Source organism: Panthera pardus, unplaced genomic scaffold, assembly GCF_024362965.1.
Source record: "Panthera pardus isolate Hobbes unplaced genomic scaffold, ASM2436296v1 HiC_scaffold_10, whole genome shotgun sequence".
In the NCBI taxonomy this organism is placed as follows: Eukaryota; Metazoa; Chordata; class Mammalia; order Carnivora; family Felidae; genus Panthera; species Panthera pardus.
The window spans coordinates 30,250,310-30,264,690 of NW_026526655.1; the positions used below are offsets into that span (position 1 = coordinate 30,250,310).

Below are 14,381 nucleotides of genomic sequence, written 5' to 3' on the forward strand. Positions count from 1 at the left end.
GTGGCACCTAGGGACGCTGCAGGGCTGCCTCACTTGCAGGATGCCCACAATTCCCAAAGGGGGGCACTGTCATCGGGAGGGCCAGGCCCTGACCCTGGCTAAGATCATCTCCTTTCCCAGGCTCCTACGATGGTCCAGAAGAGTCAGGGTCAGCTCTCCCGGGAAAACCCATGATCCAACTTCTGCTCTGCCCACTACAGGTTCTAGCTACCAACTCCTGAGCCTTTCCAGGCTTCCAAATTGTGAGCTGGGTGTTTACATCAGCGCTGCAGAGCCTCCAAACCAGCCCGTGCCTCTGCATTAGGAATGGAAACATTTGCTGAGCAAAGGCAGCCAAACGGAGACACGTCATTCCCCCTTCCTTGGTAGGGGTCTGCTCTTCTGAGGAAAACGAGGGTAACTTGGCAGTTAGGATCAGAACGCCTGACTACCCCCAAGATTGACCTGGAGAAGGACAAAGGCACGATGTCTTTTCCCCTTGCTGGGGCTCCTCCATACCCCGTGTTGAGGGCTGACCTTCCTTCCCTGATGGTGGGAGGGGCAGGCTGCGTTGGCCTGGGTGAGTTTCTCCCGCCTCTCCCCAGCCTCAGTATGAGAGGTGGGAAGATCGAAGCAGAGTCAGGATTGGGAAAATACAAACGAGTGCAGTGACATTCAAAAACAACAACAACAAAACAGTTGTTTTTGGAAGTAATCCCCTCGTTTCTACAGTTTAGCCTCCAAAAGCTACATCCCGTTTGGACGTCTGGCCAATTCCAAGGAAAGTTCATGTGAAGGAGGGTATAAAGGGTATCACGCTTTACAGAAAGGCAGTGCTGAGTGGTGGGTAGGTGTCTGGGCTCCGGAGTCAGGCTGTGTCCAAACTGTGGCTCTCCACAGGTATACATCAAGCCTCAGCTTTGTCATCTCTAACACGGGAGCGGCAAAACAATCTCCCCCTCTAGAGATGTTGTAAGGATTAAACATGGCATTTAGCACAGTGTGTGGCACAGAGTAATGTATAAGTTAATGCTTGTTTTGTTAGAACACAGGGGTTTGGTGAAGACTGTCTAGTTGGGCAGTCAGCACCTCCAAACTGAACTTCTCTGTCCGGGGTAAAGTTAGGGAATCTTCCAGAAACGACCTACCTTCGGCTGCTGGGTCCTGGGGTCCTGGATGTGTTCCCAGTCTCTGCCGTTTAGGCTGTAGGAGACTTTGAACTTGCGCACAAACGCCCTGGCTTCCACGGCAGTGATGCTGTCTCCTCCACGAGCCCCCTGGATGATGATGCCCTTCACCGTCTTGGGCACTCCCAGGTCCACCTGCAGCCACTCCTCGCCCGGCTGGGCCTGAGGGACCCGGGGGAACCAACCCGAGCGGCTGCTGACGAGGCGGGCGGCGCTGGGGCTCCAGAGGTACTCGCGGGTGGAGGAGGCTGAGATCTGAGAATCAGGGATGAGGCCCGAGAGCATCCCCAGCATGTTGGAGCAGGGGGCATCTGTGGAGGGGAGGAACGTAACAGCTCGTGGCTGGCACCCTGCTTAACGGATACCACCTCCCGTTAATAGGGAGCTACAAAAGAACCCGACTATCAAACGCTGTCGGCCAGCACCGATTTCTTTGCATTTCAAGCACGGTGGTTAAGAGCCCAGACTGGCAACCAGACTGCCTGGGTCCACGTTTGTTTTGTCGCTTGCTAGCAGTTTGACCTTGGGCAAATGATTGAACTGCTCTGTGCCTCAGTTTATCTAGGTCTAAAGGAGGGCTGGTGGCAGAACTTACCTCTCGGGGGTTGTTGTAAGGATTCCATAAGTTACTACATGAACGCTCATGGCACAGGGCCTGGCACATCTCAGCGCTCACACTGTTAGCCAAGGGCTCTCGAATCCTCACCAGTGACACCAGTCCCCAGTGAGCCTCCCAGGGCAGTGAGCGCGGGGGGAGTTCAGCTGAGCCCAGAACTGCTTCCCGGGTGACCGCTTTCCCAACTGGATGGACACGTACCTAGGGTCAGGTTCTTGCTTCCACTTGTTATCACCGCTCGTTACTACCTTGCATCCTTTGCACATGCTGTTCCTCCCACTCCAAATGCTGTTCCCCTCAGTCGTCATCAGGCTAACCTTTACTCACCCCCAAGCTTAAGTGTCCCCTCCTCAGAAAGGCCATCCCCAAATTTCTAATCAACAGTCAGGTCCCCTCGGCCACTGTTTCTCGGAGCACCCTGTTCTTTTCCTTCCTACACGCATCCTAGTTTATAACTATCCAGTGCTTGACGACGTTATTATCTATGTTGCCCACCAGCCTGAAAAAGTGTCATGATGTTAGAGACCCCATCTGCTTGTTCACTTTTCCTGTCCACTTTCACTCCCAGTGTGGGGCCTGGGGCACAGCAGACCTTCAAAACACACTCGTGCCGCCAATGACCGAGTGGCTAAGACACAGATAAATGGCGTGTGGCAAGGCAGGGTCTGCAGTCAGGGTGCATTCGATGCTCATAAACTGAGTTCCAGGTGAAAGCGGACCTTCGGGAAAGGTCACGTGGTGCAATCATGCTATGGGCAGAGGGCTGGAGGGGGGAGCAGAGCCCAGGGCACCATCAGCTCCCCAGCCTTACTGGGGCGCCCCCTCACCTGTGACCCGGCAGCCGAAGAGCTCCAGCCGCAGGGCAATGCCGGAGTGCCAGGTCTGGGGCCGGACCCTGACGAACCTGGTCAGGAGCGGCGTGTGCAGCTTGTTCAGAACCACCTCCGTGGCATCGTTGTTGGCTTGGAATACCTGCAGCGGAAGACGGGAAACCGCCGTTGAAGTCCCGGTTTGTAGGCTGGCCACTCAACACAGTCCTTGAAGGCAGTGCAAAAGTTCCGTTGAACCTTATTTCCCTCCAGTTTAGAAAGAATCAGTGCGTTTGTTGTTTGGGGCTTTGTTAGAAGCCCCATGAAAAAAAAAATCTAATGGCTCACACTCCTCTCACGTGAAAACAATAAATGGTCTTCACAAAAACTTTTAAAGGAAAGGAAAATTTTGCCTCTGGCCGAGAGCAAGCAGAGGGAAACACGTTTGCCTTGAAAAGGAAAACGCTTTCAGGAGCAGAGAGAGGGAGAGGCACAAAAAGTGGAATATTCTTTAAAAATGGAGCCGAAAGGTCATCTTTTAGGGCTGGCAGACCCCACCCACTAGCTCGAACTTGATGCTCCCCCCTCCGTCATGGTGCAGGCATATAGGAATATTCACAGGGTATTTTCACAAAGTGCTTCAACAGTTGTCTTGTTAGTTACTTTGAGGCCTCCCTGCTCCATGAGCGGGTGAGAGCATGGGGCCACCCACCATCTACCCCTAATGGCCCTGTGTCAATCAACACTTTTTTGGTTCTCTCTGGTCTTTGTTGTAGGGTCAGGGTTGCAGACAGTCTCTCAGAGTCCTGCTCTGGCTTCCTCTCACTGTAATCCCCGCCCTGTAATGAAATCCATCCCTGTCCCCATCTGACCAATGCATCTCTTAGGGGAGGAAAGGCTTTTTGGGAGCAGCTTCTAAGCCAACATGGTAGGAGTAAGTCCTAGTTTACCAGATGGCCCAAATCAATAACTGCCATATGGACCTTATGCTTTTCTGTGCTCTCCATTAAAAAAAAAAAAAAGTAGCTGGTGCAAGTATATATGAGTTTCTCTTGGTTTCTCTGGCTAAGGGTGGAGGGAGAGACCAACCAACCGTCACTTCTAAATCATACCTGTCATAGCTCTAACAATCAGGAGACTTTGCAAATCTACTCACGGCCAACTCTGCAACACGTAGCAATTTCTTCTGGGTCGAGGGACTAAATACTTCAGCTCATGATACCTATAGCATGCCAGGCATTTGGGCATGACAGGGCTGGGACAAGACGATGGGGAAACTGGAATGTTTGAATACCCCTGAGCCAGACGCTGCGTAAACACAATTACCTCTATAATGCCCCAGAAGGTAAGTATTATTATTTCTGCTTTATTGACGAGAAAATGGAGGCTCAGAGATGTCTGTCTGGATCCAAAGCCCCTGCCATGTTTTTAGGCTGTAGGCTTGTGGGTTCCTATGTTGACTGTCATCTCTTTTAATAAATTTGCAGCGTTTATGTTGGTGGCTAGGAGTCTTGGAGCCCTTAAGGTCTCCAAGCATGGGCTGAATGGAGGTGGAGTTGCTGTTCAGGGATGTGTGTTTATAATCCTGACATAGAAAGCTCTAGGTCACAGCAGTGGGCTGCACGGCAGCTTAGAGCTAATTAACAACGTGGTTCTTTCTTTCCCATGAACTGTAACTAGGAACTCTGCCATTTGGCAACCTTGAACCCTTCATATTTCCCACTTGCTGAGGTCAAAAGTTAGAGCCATTTAATAGCACAGCACTGATGGCGGGGGGGGGGGGGGGCGGGAAGAGTAAGAGACGCTACACCTTTTGCGACCAGATGAGGGGAGGTGGCTCATTTAAGACAGATGGACGAAAGGCGAGGAGGAAACAGGTTTTCACTGGCCTACCATATTCAGTTTAAACCTCTTGTTCCTGGTGCTAAGCCCACCGACCCAGGGGAGCTCCCCCCGACAGCCTGCCCAGCTTGCTGCTTCCCTTTCCTTGCTGGGGAGCCTCCTGCCCAGCCCTGAGGCCAAGTTCCTTCCTTTGCTGCCTTGCTAACTGCAGGGAGTAAGAGGCAGAACTGGTTGACCACCGGTCTCTCTCACAGGTTTGATTTGGCTGCTTCCTTTACAGTGATGGGGGACAAAGAGGGGCGAGAAAACAAAACAAGGGAAGAATGGCCAGGGAAACAGGAGGAAAGAGGCTTAAGGTCAGACACTTGGGGAAAGGCCGATGGGGAGAAGGGGAGAGAGGTACCAAACCTCTGTGATCTTAATCTTGGAGAAGGATGACCGGAGGAGGGGACAGGGTGCAGGACGGCTCTGGCCTGGCCATGCCCACTCCATGGCTTCTTGGGTGCTTCTAAAGGACTCTGCAGCTCTGAGAAAGGAATGGCGGAACTGAATCCAAGAGAATGAGATGACTCAGTCCTCCTAGAATTCAGCATGAGGCAGAAGCTCTTGTTTGTTTGTTTGTTTTTGTTCTTTTGGCAAGGCAGGAGCAAATGCAGCACTTTGCTTATTTGGGGAGGGTGCTGGGAGCAGTGGGGGGCCACCACCAGCCTGCTCCCTGAGGACGGTGAAGGTGACTGTGTGTGGCCTCCATCCGGAGATGCTGAGGAGTTCATATGGGGGCGGGGGGAAGCTTGATTTGTCATGTGAATACAGAACTGGAGCGTTGAGTGGATTTGAACTTTAACACGGCTGCTAATCCACAACATATACACCACGCTGGTACCGTTTAGAAACACAGCACGTCTTATGTGTTTTTAATATCCAATTTTATCTTATCTGACCCCTTCATTTTTCAGCCTTGGCAGACAACAGTGCGAAACCTTTCCTTCCTCCCGCTCAGTAAGGAAATGACTGTGTCTTTGGACTGCCTTTGGGCGGCTGGCATGTGCGTGAGGCATGTGCGTGAGTGCGGCTGCACGTGGGCGTGGCCACGCGCACACGCGAGTGACCCAGTCTGGCGAGGGGGTTGGTCTTCCCCCAGAGGCACGAGGTCCCAGACTTTGGGTGAGCCCCCTGGATCTCCGCCTACGGTGGCCCCAGTCGGAGAGGGGACGAGCACGCGGTTTCTCTGCTGAGGCCACCTAGCTGACCGCTCCAACTCCGCGTCATTCTAATTCCGTTTTGCTCACTCTGCTCCTGCCCCTGCCTGGAACCACATGAAGCCTCATTCAGTGTGGCCTCAACTTATCCTTCTTGGTTTCCTGTTTGCCCTTGACTTTGTGCTCAGATCTGCCCCTGCTCTCTGGACCCTTTGCTGAAGGAATCCCACCTTGTTTGATTAAACCTGTGATACACCTTTCATGCTGAGTGTGGTGGAGTGGGGAAAAAAAATCCTCAGACTTCACTGAGGCAGGAGCCAGGACAGACACTGTGCTGCCGATTAACTCATAAGTGTGGGCAAATATCTCCACCTCCCCCAGGCCTCAACTTCCTCCTCTATTAAATGAGTTGATTTGTAAGGTCTTTGCTGGCCCCCAGATTCTAAGGCTTTCTGCATAAGAGTGTCCAACTAGAACTGCCCCAGCAATGTAACAGGGCATTTTAGTTGTCCATTGTCCCTTAGAGTCTGAGTGCTTTTGTAGACGAGTGCTGTGGGTTTTAATACGCTTCAAATAGTGCCCAAAACACATGATGAGTGCCCCACTCAGAGGGAGAGTATACCTTGTTGATGTTTTCACTCAATAACGGTTCAAATTATGAATAATGAAAAGTAATGAATAACAACACCTTAGTCCTTACATATTGTCTTGCACCCAAAGATACCAAAGTGCAATTTATGAAAATCCATTTTTAATGAAATATTAAGCAGTTTCTATTTCTCCTGACCCAATGGATTTACAAGGTCTCTATTTTTCTCCCTGCATCTTCCTATTTATAGCTGGTAAATGCTATCATATATTATACATCTTTATGACTTTCTCAATGCTTCTGTGGTTTCAGAATCACCCTTCATATGTTTTTTGATCAAATTCTCTGAGATGGATTCTTGGCATCTAGTCTAGGAGCTGCAAGGTAAGGGGTTGTGTGCATGGGAAATGATGCCAGGAAATTGGTTTTATTCCCTACTCCCTGCCGACTCACTGAATCACTATAGGCAAATCAATAATCCTTAGATACCTTGGTTTCTCCTTCAGGAAGATAAACTCAATAACAGGCTTGCAGGTGAACGCTAAAGTCTACCAGCCCTCCCTGCTGGCTCCAATGGCTGCACAACACCCAGGACAGATGTTACAGTGAAAGCTACATCACAAGTGACAAATGGGTCTCTGTTCAAAGGGGAGGGTTCAAGCTCTAACAGCCATTGACTCTCATGTCCCACTTCGAGGTCGTAACTTGACAGTAAGGTGTCCATAATGCTGAGAAGAATCAGTGGATCGTCAGTATATGGTACACACCCAGATAAGCATAAGACACCCAGATCATCAAACTGTGATAACATGATAACATCTGTTTTAAAAGCTGGATGTCACAGATGATATATGTTTTTGTTAATTTTAAAAGAAAAACTGGGGCGCCTGGGTGGCTCAGTCGGTTGAGCGCCCAACTTCAGCTCCGGTCATGATCTCACGGTTGGTGAGTTCGAGCCCCTCATCGGGCTCTGTGCTGACAGATCAGAGCCCGGAGCCTGCTTCCAGTTCTATGTCTCCCCCTCATGCTCTGTCTCTTTCTCTCAAAAATAAATAAACGTTAAAAAAAAATTTAAGAAAAATAAAAGAAAAATGCTAATATGGTTGCTTTACCACCCCAAAAGAAAACCAGAAGTGTATTCAAGTAGGGATACACAATTAGTGTATCCCTAGTTTTTTTAAGAGGTAAGGATAGCATTGATTGATGTAATTATTAAATTGTGTGTGTGTGTGTGTGTGTGTGTGTGTGTGTGTGTTGAACACATAGATTTCTTCAAGTGCATCCCTGTAAACCAAGTTTAAAAAGGAATTCAGGCACAAAGTGGTTTGGATAATCCATTTGGTGCCTCGCTGAATTCTGAACATAATCCAACACTTTCCAATTGATTCTTGAGACCTTTGGTTTACTTGCAGTAAGACAGAATCTGAGACCAGCAGCACTGCAAAGATTTTCTGATTTGCGCCTCTTGGGGGAGGGGGCACCTGCCAATTAACTTGGCTGCCACCCAGCATCCCAGCGTGGTTACTTTCTATACCCCACCCAGGAAAAGAAAATCAACATGTTTTGACCATGCCTACGAGCTCCTAAGGCGTGGAGTATACCAGTACGTGAAATGAAAGAAAATAATATATGTGATCTAATAGGAAACATCTAGCCGGAAGGCATCCCTGATGGTTTTGAGGTCATCTCTTCTCTGTTTTTCATCCCCTTTCTTGTTACAGCCACCGCTCCCCGCTGACCTGTCCGTAAGTCTTCTTTTAAGAGTATGCAGTGACTCTAGCAAAGCTGAGAACAAGTGAAGTGCTGGCCAGGTGGAGGCCTCTCTGGGCAGGGGTGTTTCCTGCCAGGCCCACATCCCTCGCCGTCGCCCCCCTCATCTCTGCCATCAGCACTCAGGTGCCCGGGACGGCGTGGATGCTTCACGTCCATCGCAGGCTTTGAGCTTCTTGGCAGAGAGATACGGTGCAGGCTCGCGGTGTGAGCCGGCTGCTTAACCTTCCTCAAGCAGGCAGGCCCTATAGTTGACACACGCGGGCTCTCGTCATGTGCACCGTCTCCCATCCGAGTAGGGCTTTGGTATTCAGTCTGCACACGCCTGTCTCTTCATTACCTATGGCATGACCTACAGTTTATTCCGATTTTGCTGTAAGTATCTGAACGTGGCCAGCTCCAGGGACTGCAAAGAAAGCAGGCAATTTTTCAAAGGCAACACAGTGCTGGAGCCCTGAGGTAGAAATTGTGCAGGAGATGTTCTTCTTCTTCCCTTTTTTTTTTAAAATAAATATTTCTCTCCGCTAATAAATGTTTCATTGCATCCAAAGTTCTCCTTTTCAATCTACTTGGCACGGACACTCAAGGAGGAGGAGAACAAAGCAGGCAGAAGGGAGAGGTGGCAGGAACGGAGGGCAGAAACTGGGGAAACCAGTGGCAGATTTTAAAAATTTCTCTCTGAAACAGCTGAATGGACTCATCCTCACTGCAGAACCAAAGGCCTGTCTGCTCTCTCCCACCCTCTTCCCTGGCATCTTCTCTAAAACCAGCCACCGGGCCTACACATAAAAATAAATTGTTAATCAATGAACACCATCCTGTTTAATTAATTTGTTGCACCAAACAGGCAAGGGGTGGGGGGCAGGGTAGGGGGGCTGTTGCACTCGGGGACAACGATGTTAAGGTAATGGACGCTTTTTTTTTCCTTTTTGTAAATCATGGCCCTGACAATTCTCTCTTAAAACTCCTCCTTAAAGACTATAAAAAAATTTTTTTAAAGCTGCTTTCATTCTAGTGGATGTGGGAACTTAGCCAGACACAGAGTCAGAAGGGATGTGTCTCATATAGATGTGTATACATATACAGATATGAGAGAGAAGTGGGGGAGACTTTAAGGGAGGGGAAGAAGGGGGGAAGGGCAGAGAAAATTCCTTAACCACCAAATGCTCATTTATGACCATGATGCCCTCCTGTCTCCTGCTCCTTTACTTAGGGCTGTTTTTGTCATCAGGCAGCTCTGCTGATGCAAAGGAGAAGACAGAGGAGCAGGGACATGTCATGGGGTGGAGGGCGGGGGAGGCCGGTTTCTTCCTGAGGGTGAGGGCGGAGGTGGGTGGGACGTGTGCATCCCATCTGTGTGTGCCTTGTGGGTCCCCGTTAGATTTACTGCAGGATTATGTTACCCCCATCGAGACGCCGAGCCCTGGAACACAGCATACTAACAGGATTAGGGTTTTGGGACTGGAGACAGGAAAGCACCAAGGAGAAGAGGAGGGGAGGGCAGCTCAGGGATTTGGGGCTAGAGGAGAGATGGTGTGGGGGAGAGTATAGCATCAGAGCAATGAAAGGGAGTGGCCAATGTCCTCCCGGGAAGGTCGGGAGAGAAACACAGGCATTCTCACATTGTCACATTTTTTGAGAAGGTGCCTTTAACTTGCAGGTGGGCAGAAGAGAGCGTGAAAGGGTATGGGAGTCAGGCTCCGGAGACTCTCTGCCAACCGCATTCCTCTTCCAGCGGAATCTCAGCAAATCTCCGAGCAGGGAAATGGTGATGGCAAAGAACCCGACAACCTACCAGATGAGGTGTTCACTCCAACGCTCATCTAGAGACGCTGGGGTTAGGGCAAAGAAGAGTTTTTCCAGCCCCAGCAGAATCACTACACCCTTTTATAAGCCCTGCTCACTCGCTCTGTCCCACTGGCCTCGGTGCACGGCAGTGAGATGGAAGGCATTGCGAATTTGGCAGGGAGCATCGTAAGCGCCAGGGAGGCTGGCCTCAGCTCCCAGAGACAATTCAGCACCCATGGGAGTTGGGTGAAGCTGGCCACAGGAGCATGATAGAAAAAAGGTTCCAAGCTTATGTGTAATGACATTTTCCCTTGGGCTTCCTAAGTGGAGAGGCTAAGGGTCTGAGCTCATCCCATGGCAAATGGATAAGGGACAAACTTAATTACGTAGGGCCCTGGATTCTTCTCAGTTATAACTGTAGGGGGCAGAGAAACCAGGGGACATGAATTTCGAAAGGGCATCGGCTCTCTTCGGAATATACGCAACCCTGGTTCGACGAGGCAACCATACGCATGGCTTCTGAAGTCTGAGGCTATTTCCCAGCTGACAGCTTGTGTCATTGTCGTCATCTCATACACAATAAACAAAAACTACAATGAAAAGGATAAGGGGAATGCAGTCATCCGCCAGGAGGTTAAAAAAAAAAAAAGGTATTTTTTGAAAACTGTGCGTTGTTAATTAGGGGAACGACTGGATCCCTCACAGAAGACTGGAGCCGAGGAGGGCAACGTTCGTCTCAGGCAGCTCCAGCGCAGGGGCCATCGGATGCAGGGAAAGGTCTGGGTGACTTATCAGGTCCCTTCCAGACCTCCGATCTTAAAGGAGGCAGATACATAACCCATGGGGCCTTGTTACTTTTTAAACTGATAACTTGCTTCTGCTCAAGAAGAGCTTTGTGGGTCTAATACACTAATTCCACCTGCAGACAGCCTTCCATCTACAGATCCCAAGGTGCTCTGCCAAGAGCTGCCGCAGCACCATTTCATTTGGGCAGGCGGAAACACTGAGGCACGGAGCCATGAAGAGAAATTTCCAAGGTCACACAGTGCATCCTCTAAGGGGATCTGAAAATAGACGCCGCATGGTTCCATCCGCCGACTGATTTGGGGGGTTTGGTTTCAGGACACCACTCTCTCTCCTCCTAAGTCTCTGATACTTTCAGACGGTTTAAAATTCTCAAGTGGCTTTCAAAGTCATTTGTTTTAATCCAGAAAATAAATATAGGGCAGATAATTTTTGAAGTGAGGTGTTTAAGTGTCTTGAAGGGATATGGCTGAATCAAGCGCAAAGCAACTCCATCTTCAAGATTCTAGGATGCAGCCCATTCTGTGATGTAACTCCAAGAGCCTGCCGTGCTGAGTCACACTGTCTGAGCCCAACTTCAGATCTCAAAACCAATGGAGGCTCTCCAGGAATATGCACACCTCTAGACCCTCAGACTGAACATCTAGGAAGCTGATTTCCCTCTGGATCCAAGACGACGGCCAGGCCTAGATCAGATTGCTGGGAACACCCTCCTAGAGATCAAAGCCCCAGGACCAGGTGCCTTTCACGGGGACTCCATGGTTCCCCACGTCCTGGGGCAAATTACTTTAAGAGCTGCGATTCCAGTCTTTGAAACAGTGCCACATTCTGAAGTGAATGAGGTGGTACCTGAAGGCTCTCTGATCCCGTTGGCGGCCACGATTGCATTAGTATGACAAGCTTCGTGCGTTTCCGCCACTCATTACAGGGTAATTCTGAAAATGCTTGGACCTCATCCCTGTCCTCCCCCTCCCATCCTCAGTCTGGCCATCAAGATATGTTTAGCACCCCCACAGACTCTCTCTTTGAGCCCAGATTTCTTCCAAGTACATCAGAACAGCCAGCAGCATTGTGACTAAGAGCAAGGTAGCCGGGGCTATGTCAACAAGGAGACGCCCACGCTTACCAAATAGGGGAGGAAGGAAGGCAAGGGCTTTTGCTTAGACACATAAGGGCACTGGCCTCTGTCCCTCTGTCCTGACACTAGAAGTCTCGGTCTCATTCCCTCCAGTGCACACTCCCAGAATCAGCAAGTCAGAGGTAAGTGGGGTCCTGGCCAAGGCCTCATGCCCCCAGCTACTCCCATCTCTCTCTATGCCCCTCTCTTGGTTTGTGTGCACATGATTGTGCCTATAATTATAGGCACGTACACGAACCTTCTAATACCGTATTTACAACACTATGTCAATGTTTGGGGTGTTATTAATATAGCTGGCGAAACCAAAAGCAGTCGTTTTCTACTTGTGGTTTCTGAAGAAATAGATCTGAAGCAATTTGTATAATCTAAGGGAGCACATGGGCTGGATATGGGCTCCATCAGGCGGACAAGCTCTCTGCCTTGTGGTTACGCCATAAATATGCATGAGGAGGGCCCACCCTATAGGAAAATCATAGGTTCCATATATTTATGGCATGTGTAATTGGATAAGGATTTGGGGATGTGCTGTACATGTGGCCTGCGTAAGTCGGCTGTGTTTTGCCAGGAGGATGCTCGCAATACCCCCCACGATAGCGGAATGCCTCCCCCATAGGCAACCTCGTCACGACCTACTGGGTGGGAAGAGACTAAGAGGAGGCTGCTCGGAGGCCGAGGGAGGCTGGAAAGAGCTCCCTGGTCCCCACTTCCTGGACAAGAGTCGTTTGGCCATAGGCCCAGGCCCTGCCTCAGCCCGGTCTGGGTCCAAACTGTAAACGGTGTGTAGCAAGGAGATAGCATAGCCATCCCCCACCACCTCCAGCACTCCTTCATCTTGTTTTTCTCCGATTTCCCCGATTCCCTGGTCTTTGGTACACCGTGTTGGTGCTGACCCAGGGACCCAGGAATGGAAATCAAGTTCCTACATCTCTGCCCCCAACGGCACCATCCCCTCCTCACACCCCGCGCACAGGCTTGGGTCTGCAAACCCTCCCTCCGCACCGTGGAGCAGAACAGCCTCCGCCTTCCCCTCTGCTATGCTTCGCTCACAGGTCCTGAATTGTGCTTTCAAGCCCACCACCCGGTACTGGCCGGCCTGGCGTGGCGCCCACCATCCATCCAGCGGCTACAAAGAGGAACCTAGTGGTAGCGACCAACCCAGACGAAGCCTCTTCCCCTCTTGCCCCCGACGCCCCTCCTCACCCCCCTCCCCTTCGTGGCATCAAATCAAACTGCAGCAGACTTGACAAATCTATTTGGCACGGTTCACTCAACTATTTCAACCCGAACAGCCCAGAGAGCCGCGCTGACGCCCCTTGAACGGTGCGGAATCTGCACGTTAAATACAGACATCTGGGAGACGGATCTGCTAATGGGGGAGCAGCAGAGATCACCCCTGGAGGGGAGGACGGGCAGGTCTCCCTCGTCACCCACCACACCCGCGGTGGGGCAAGGGAGCGTGGGGAGGGAGTGACGCCTTACTGGCAGGCTTTCCATTCTCCAGCCTCCTTCTAGGTTAGCCAGAGAATGAATTATCTAATGGGGAAGGGAAGGGGCTTTTCCTCTGCCCCAGCACTTTTTATGTGAGCAGGACGGATTCACTAAAAAACCAAACAACAACAACAAAATGAAAATGAAATTACCCCTTGGCTCCTGGGCAAAGAAATTTAGCCAAGGGTGAGAAGAGAAAGTGAGAGAGAGAAAGAATAATGCATCCAATATGAAAAAGTTGAGACTGATTCCAAAGGAGCCCAGAAAGCTAAATTCAATTCTCAGGAATAGCTTCCCTGCAGAATGAATACCAGGGATAAAGCCAGGGAGGACAGCATTCTGTCAAAATGTGCAGTGCTAAGGTATTTCCGAAAGCAGATTTCCTACAAATAGTGTTTTAAATAGCATCCCAGTCCATCTGCGTGCTTTTAAAATCAGCTTATGCTACAGTATCCCTCTGGCCAGCACTGCTTAGTCATTGCGCCTGGACAGGGAGGCTGTCAGGTGAAACTCCTCCTTCTCCCTCAGGACCCACTCCGACTCAGCGCGGGCCCTCGCCTGCCTGGCTCAGCTTCTAGGTTCCACCAGTTTCTTATTGAGCAGGGTGGGTGGGGAGAGAAGGCATGAAAAAGAGTAGGTTGGGGAGAGGACTCAGCCCATGCACCTAGCATCCAGTGCCAGCTCCGGCTTGCCATTTCCAAGCGATATTTGCAACTGAAATAAACAAAGTCAGTGAGAAACCAGACCTGGTTGAACATGTTAAGGTGAGGAGGTCCTTCAATTAACTACCTCACTTTCCCTATTCGTGAAATGAGGAAAGTGTGTGTGTGTGTGTGTGTGTGTGTGTGTGTGTGTGACACCTGGTAATATCTAGAAGCCGTGATTTTCAGATGAATGGTGCCACGTTACTATGGCAATTTTAATAATAAAAAAAAAATCCACTGCCTTAAAAACTCACATTTCCAGAGAGAATCAGTGCCGACATTACAGTGGAGTATTTTCTCGGTTCAAGGTTTCCAGTCTCCCCAGCGAGGGCAAGCAGCCTCGGGGCAGTGGTAGGAGACAAGGAGGCTGTGTTTGCAAACGATCTTTGGCCTCTCTAGGTGCGGTGCCACGTGTCCCATTTTGATCATTCACAGCGTGACAGACAGGGGAACCGTAGCGCTAAAGAG

The 14,381-nt window shown here is 50.2% G+C and overlaps 1 protein-coding gene across 6 annotated transcripts in view; it reads right to left on the minus strand.

Annotated features, from left to right (window-relative positions):
• NRP2 (neuropilin 2) overlaps nucleotides 1-14,381 on the minus strand; it is a 116,549-nt gene that overhangs the window by 54,320 nt on the left and 47,848 nt on the right. For all 6 annotated transcript variants that reach the window (XM_019446277.2, XM_019446275.2, XM_019446276.2 and 3 more), the window contains exons 8-9: nucleotides 2,610-2,754; nucleotides 1,128-1,477 (exon numbers count right to left, since the gene is read on the minus strand). In XM_019446277.2, coding sequence (XP_019301822.2) covers nucleotides 1,128-1,477; nucleotides 2,610-2,754 — 495 coding nt within the window. The remainder of the gene's footprint in view (nucleotides 1-1,127; nucleotides 1,478-2,609; nucleotides 2,755-14,381) is intronic.